At 37.0% G+C, this 7,241-nt stretch overlaps 1 protein-coding gene across 1 annotated transcript in view; it reads left to right on the top strand.

Moving 5' to 3' along the window:
• The window catches only part of Arid2 (AT-rich interaction domain 2), a 158,948-nt gene that overhangs the window by 151,077 nt on the left and 630 nt on the right, over positions 1-7,241 (top strand). The window contains exons 18-19 of the mRNA XM_010638385.1: positions 327-450; positions 546-637. Coding sequence (XP_010636687.1) covers positions 327-450; positions 546-637 — 216 coding nt within the window. The remainder of the gene's footprint in view (positions 1-326; positions 451-545; positions 638-7,241) is intronic.

The raw sequence follows: 7,241 nt of genomic DNA, 5'->3' as shown, positions 1-7,241 counted from the left end.
TATATATATATATAAAGGGACATTCAAGTATTAAAATTCTACTACTTCTCCAGCATTGTTATTTTAAAGATGATTCATACTGGAGCATCTGTTGTTTGCTTTGAAATGATAGGTTGGAAATTAAGAAAACTGACCCTTCACCTCAACACTAAGCACTTCCTTGCCTAGGCTGACACAAAACATAAATATTAATGGTGGGCCTTGGACCTCTTAGCACATATCCAAATTTTCAGAGTAATGACCTCATGGGCTTGGCAGATTAGTTACTGTTGTCAGTCTTTGCGAGCAGTATTGTGTCAACAGTCTTATCTCTCTGATCGATTTAGGCAGCCGGCTGTAGGGGGCACAAGCTCAACTCCTAGAGCACAAAAGGCCATTGTGAATCATCCCAGTGCTGCGCTCATGGCTCTCAGGAGAGGATCCAGAAATCTTGTCTTTCGAGATTTTACAGTAAGCGTGCCTTGAAAACCTTAACCGTGAAAGTACAACCTTGTACGATTTAGATCTTTATTCTTTTTTCTTTTATATTTTTCTTTCTTTTTAAGGATGAAAAAGAGGGACCAATAACTAAACACATCCGACTAACAGCTGCCTTAATATTAAAAAATATTGGTAAATACTCAGATTGTGGTCGCAGGTGAGTAAATCTGTTTCCCATAGTTAAAGTGAATTTAAATTACTATTACATGTAAGTTAATACAATATCTATTTTATTTACTGTTTACCTCATCAGTTTTGTGAAAAGACCAAAAGTTTAATGACAAAAATCTTAAAAGCCAAAAATAAATGGAGTTGAAGCAATGAAACAGTAGTTTTTTAAGTTGTTTTATTAATTCTCTTGCTGGCTGTAGAATTAGAGCAGAAAGTAGCTCTCCTAAAGAGGAAAATTAAGAGTTTATTGGGGGAAAAGAAGGCAATGGCCATTTGAGTCATGTGAAATCATGATGAATCGATCTGGTTTGATGACTGACATTTTAATGAACCTATCAAAGTCATAAAGTGTGCCAAGATTTACTGTTAATTCTCAAGAGTATTGAAAAATTACTTTCTGGTAGATTTAGCAAGAGAATAGTCAAGATGTAGTAGATTTATTGAAACTAGAAATATTACTTAAAAAGAAATAAAACTTTAATCCTGAACGAGGAAATATGGACTGTTTTCTTGATGTATCTCCTGTAGGGTCTCCCTTAAAGCTATTTTTCTCATATTCCTCCTGCATCTTTTTAAAAAGTGCTGGAGATTGAACTCAGACTAAGAAGCCTAGGCTTAGCTCAACTTGGAATCTTGTCTCAGCCTCACAGGCACACACCACCACATCTGCCAAATATACCTTGAATTAGTTATTCCCACCACTCCATTTACCCTGCTTTGGGTCTTTTATAGTATTTGCTGAAAAGATCTTTAAAGCAGATTTTCCATTTATGAAGATAATGATATTAATTACAAAAGAAAAACGTAAATTTGACTGTCACGTTCTAAAATTTTTGATTCTATTAGGAAATCCTTCCTTGTGGAATCACATCTTGAATTCCATTTATTTCCTTTTGCTGGTATACTCTGTCATTGTGCTTTCTGCAATAATTTAACACTTAACACTCGGTATGTGTAGAAGAGTCTGTGACACACCCTTACTCTTTTTTTCCCAGTACAGAAGATTGAACACGGGATTCACACCTGCTAGGCTGGTGCTGTGTCACTGAGCTGTATGCCCAGTCCTACCCTACTCTTAATAGGTTAGCAAGATACACAATTCTAGATTGAAAAGTCATTTTCCTTTAAAAATCTTATGGCACTGATTATCTTCTAGCACCCAGGCTTACTGTTATGGTTCCTGTTCTTTTGTATGTGGTCGATTTTTTTCCACCTCTAGAAGATCTTGCAATCTTTTCTTTATTTATGATATTCTCAAGTTTCATGATGATGATTAGGTAGGGTCTTTTTTTTTCTTTAATGGGGACCTTGTGACATTTTGATACATATATAAATTGTGTAATGTTGAAATCAGGTTATAACATATCCATCTCCAACATTTATCATGTCTTTATCTTAAAAATGCAGTACTCTAGAATCCTTTATTACAGCTTTTTTGAAATGCATTGTACATAATTGTTATCTATAGTACCTCTTGTAGAAAAGCCTACTGGAACCTCTTGCTCCTAGTAGTACCTTAGTACAGTACTGATTGATAACCTTACCTCATTCCTCCCTCTCATCTGTTCTTTTCAGCCTCTGGTAACTAACCATCATTCTGCCTTCAGCATCAGTGCGATTAGTACATTCAGATTGCACATGTGAATGTGTTTGTGTGCCACTTGTGTTTGTTCTGGCTTCCTTGGATCGATACAGTGATCTTCACTGCCCTCTGTATTTTTGCAAAAGAAGAATTTCATCCTTTTTATGGATGAACAGTATTCCATTATGTGTATGTGCCTCATTTTTCTTCATCAGTTGATGGACACTTAGGGTATTTCTGTTTCTTAGCTATTGTGGGTATGGCTGCAGATCTCCCTTTGACATACTGGTTTTATTTCATTTGAATATATCCAGAAGGATTGCCAGATCCTATGGTAGTTGTGTTTTTTAATTTTTTGAGGAACATCCACGTTGTTTTCCCTAATGGCTGTATTTACATTTCCATCGACAGTGTTCACAGGCTCCCTTTCCTCTACATGAACAGTAGCCCTAGCACTTGTTGTCTCTAGTAATAGTCATTGTCATTGGAGTGAGGTGGGACTTCACTGTGGTTTTATTTGTGTTTCCTTGGTGATTAATGATATTGAGCATTTTTTATGTACCTCTTGGCCATTTTTATATTTTATCTACCTAAGTGGTGGTGGTGCTGGTGGTGGTGATTGTTGTTGTTGTGTGGGGCATTTTTTTTGCTATGGAAGTATTGGCATTCCATAGGTATTCTAGATATTAACCCCTTGTCAGATAAATAGTTTTCAAATATTATCTCCCACTCTGTACATTATCGCTCACTCTGATATGATTGCTTCCTCAGCTATACAGAAACTTTTTAGTTTGATATAATTCTGTTTGTCTCATTTTTGCCTTTGTTTCCTTGCTTTTGTGGTTCTTGCCCATTCCAATATACCAAAGTATTTCCAATATATTTTCTTCTAGTAGTTTAGAGTTTCAGATCTTACAACTGAGTCTTTTTAGTTCATTTTGAGTTCACATGCACATACTCCCCGGTGCTTGGGACTGAACCATAGGGCTTTCTGTGTGCCAGGCAAGCACTCTGCTACTGAGCTAAGTTTTAAATTTTGAGATAGTGTCTCACCAGTTTGCCCTGGCTGATACTGAACTTGCACTCTGTCTGTGAACACCTCCCAAGTATCTGGGATTATAGGTATGGGCCAGCGTACTAGTCTTTGAGCTGATTTTTGTAACCGGGGGAGGGTAAGAAGTACAGTTTCATTCTCGTACATGCAAATACTCAATTTCACCAGCAAGATTTATTGCTTTTCCCATTTATGTTCTTAGCACCTTTGTTGAAAATTGCTTGGCAGTTAGATGCATGGGTTTACTTCTAGACTCTGTTTATGTATTTGTTTTTGTGCTAATAGCATACTGTGTTGGTTACCACAGTTTTGTGTATTTTGACAGATTTTTTTTTATTGAAGTGGGTATTTCTTTTTAGTGGATATTTCTGGCCTGGTGATCCATTTCCTTTAGTAATGGCTCCTCGTGTGAATTTCTTTTCATTTTCTCTGACTTTTCTTTTTTATCTATTTTTTGGAAATTCCTTTGACTTTATCATCATGTTATTGAATTTTTACTTGAATTTTCTTGTTTTAATTTTTAAAAACTTTTAATTACTAGTTGTCACTGTTTACTTACTGGATACTGTATTCTCATCTCTCCTGAGAGTATTAATGCTGGTTCTGTGTTTGTTGTGTGTGTGTGTGTGTGTGTGTGTGTGTGTGTGTCTTTCCCTCTCTTGCTCCTTCCCTCCCTCCACTACTTGTACTTGAACACCAGGCCTTATCCTGATCTACATAGCTAGCCTTCCTGCCTTTTGTGTGTGTGTGTGTGTGTGTGTGTGTGTGTGTGTGTGTGTCTACAAGCTTCTTGCTAAATTCCTAAGTTGCCCTGGGCTTAAACTTGACAATTTCTTGCCTCAGCCTCCTAGCTGAGATCACAGTAGAGCACTACCATGGCTGGTAAATCTGGTAGTTTGAAATTCTATTTTCTGTGTAGTTATTGCATTCTCACAATTCTCAAATGTTGGTGAATTTTATGGGTTCATTTCACATTTTATGGGATATACATACACTACTGGAAGCTCTGGGTATGTGGTTATTATTTGTCACTGATGATTGCCATTTCAGAGTGATCCCTGATGTACCAATTTGGTAATTAGAAGCCCTCAAAGAGAGACTCTGTTCCTCTTCTGATTTTTGTTGTTTGGCTGTTTGGGGGTAGGTATTCTGCTAAATATAAGGTCCTGCATTCTTGAAGCTGAATTCAGGGGATACTCTTTAACTGTGGCCTCATCACCAATTTTATGTGATTGATTCCCCACCCCTTAACTTTCAGTGTATGTATCTCCTAAGTCATTACCCTTTCTGGTTTAGTTTCTCCAGAAGGTAAGTTTCTCTTGCAGTGGGAATAAAGATAAATTTGTGTTCAAACTGCTGTGTTTTCCTAGAAGCTTATTTGCACCCGAAATTGTGTTTGCTAATTCTACTTACAAAGAAAGTATTTATTGCCTAGGAAGTGCATTACAGTAACACGGTGTTTATTCTTGGTTTTAGTCATCTTAAAAAAAAAAAAGGTGAATATACATTGAGGGTTATTGCTTAGGTTGCATCTCTGGTAGACACTTGTCTAATTTGCCAGAGGTCCAAAGTTCTATCCCCAACACTGCCACCAAAAAAAAAAAAAAAAAAAACGAAGGGGGAGAAAGAAATTGAAATAATAACATTTTGTAAAACAAAACAAATGTATTTAATTTTGGTTGTTTTTTTAGAGATAGGGTCTTGCTTATTATGTAGTTCAGGCTGGCCTTGAACTCACTGTGTAACCCAGGCTGGCCTCAATCTTGCAGCGATCTTCCTACATGCTGCGATTACTTATAGGTGTGCACCACCACTCCTAGCTTTGATTATATTTCATTTTGTATCAAGTGAGTACTTTAATTTAAAAAAAAATAAAGCTTCAAAAAGTAAAATTGTCAATTTATATTAAACAGGCAGTCATTAGGGCTTGGGGGAGATCAGTGATGGAGTGTGTGCTCAGCATCCTCCAGGCCCTGGTTTCCATCCCCAGCACCAAAAAATCAGGAAACAGTTTGTTACTTTAAAACATCCTAGCAGTTTTTGTTCCATCTTTCTAGTTTTATCTATGCAGCATCTAAATACAAGAAAATATTTTTCAATATGCAGTTATCAATTTAAAAATATGATTTTGGTAAGTTCATGAAACCACCAGCACTGGGAAGCTGAGACAGAGGAGGATCATGAGTTTGAGGCCAGCATGGGATACATAGTGAGTTCAAGACCATAGTAAGACCCTATATTTAAAAAAGAAACCCCACCCCATAGGCTTTTTTGTCAAAATGTTCTTTGTACTTTATAGGTTATTCTTTAAATCGTTATTTTCTGACAAGTTTTTCTTTAGATAAAAATAAAGAATTTTGTAAAATAAAGATATCATAAAGAATATAGAAATAGAAATAGCTTAATATTAAAATCATCATATAGTGAGCCACTGAGACAACCATCCTGGTTAACAGAACACACAGCATCACAACCCTGTCACATCCCTTCCAGTCTTTACCCCAGCCTCTTCCCTGCGTGGAACTATCATCCCTAAGCCAGGATACATTAAGTTGGTTCTGCCCAGTTTCTAACATTGTGATTTGGAGATTGATCTGTGTTGTTCATGTAGCAGTACTTTGTTCACATTGTGAGAGTACAGAATTCTCTTCCCTTTTCCATTCTACCTTTAGTGGGCAGACAGGTTGTTTGCATTTGGGGTTAAGAAGAATGGTATTTGTGAACATCCTGTCGTGTTTGTTGTTCATATACTCATACACTGTTGAGTTTTTAATCAAACTCCTTACAGAAATGAATGGAAACCTGTTTTTCCACATACTTACCAACATTGGGTATTACCATTTTAATATTTAATTTTAGCCATTCGTTTTCGTGTGTTGTGGGATCCACGTATGGCAGCCACATAACTAAAAATCCAAGCTAGGTGTGGTGGTGCACAACATTAATCCCAGGACTCCGGGAGGCTGAGCTAGGAAGATTGCTACTTAAAACCCAGCCCGGCAACATAATGAGTCCCTGTCTCAAAAAAGCTCAGTGCAAAGGTCCTGTGTTTAGGCCCTTGTACTGGAAAAGCCTGGAGGTAGGGGTTGCATGTCCAAATGGTTGAAAATATATGCCAATTCCTTCGCTTCAGTCTGATTTTCATGCTTGTTTCCCACTTCGTTTTTTTTGCTGTGGTAAAAATGACTACTGTTCACATTACACACTGAGCTTTTGTCTTTTTATATAAATTGTTTCTCCACAGTGTTTTTCATTACTAAGTTAGGAAAGTTTTCATCTTCTTTTCCTCCTGTAGCTTTATACCCAGAGATATTTTCTGGAAGTTTCTTTGGATAATCTCATTGCTGGCAGAGTTTTCAAACATACAGTATGAAAGTCCTCATACTTAAGGCCAACTTGAAATAATAATAAATGCACACGCCCGTCACCTGCTGGCTTCTGCATTCACACTGCAGTCTGCTTGCCTCATCAGCACTCCTCCTTCTGGCCATCCCTCCACAGCAGGTTATTTTCAGCCTTCAGCATCACTTTTTGCTTTGCTAGATCATGGTCATGTTTATATTCTCCCATCTTTACATACATAGCCACAGCAATACTGTAACCTTTAGGGTTAGAGAATTTCTTATTGAAATTTATATGTTTTGAGAAAATAGCTTCACTTAATGGAGAGAAAGAAACATACCTACAATATTTTATTTGTAAATTACCTCTTAAAAGCAAGCATTTTTTTCCTTGCTAGCTATTTTCTGACAGGGATTTTTTAAAAACATAAATATAGACACATACATGTTTTCTTCTGTGGAGAAGAGACAGTCAGTCATTGGTGTTGCCTACTTCAGCCTCACCTGGCTAGGAAGTTCAGTTTGGGGTGCCTCACACTGGCCTCAGTTTATTCATGTACAAATTGAACAGGTTAAACTGGTGGTTTCCCAGATCCTTTCCTCTTCCCACAGT

Source organism: Fukomys damarensis, unplaced genomic scaffold, assembly GCF_012274545.1.
Source record: "Fukomys damarensis isolate Sample0158 unplaced genomic scaffold, DMR_v1.0_HiC HiC_scaffold_15, whole genome shotgun sequence".
Classification (NCBI taxonomy): Eukaryota; Metazoa; Chordata; class Mammalia; order Rodentia; family Bathyergidae; genus Fukomys; species Fukomys damarensis.
The sequence above is the reverse complement of the archived record's forward strand: the minus strand, read 5'-3'. Positions and strand labels throughout refer to the sequence as shown.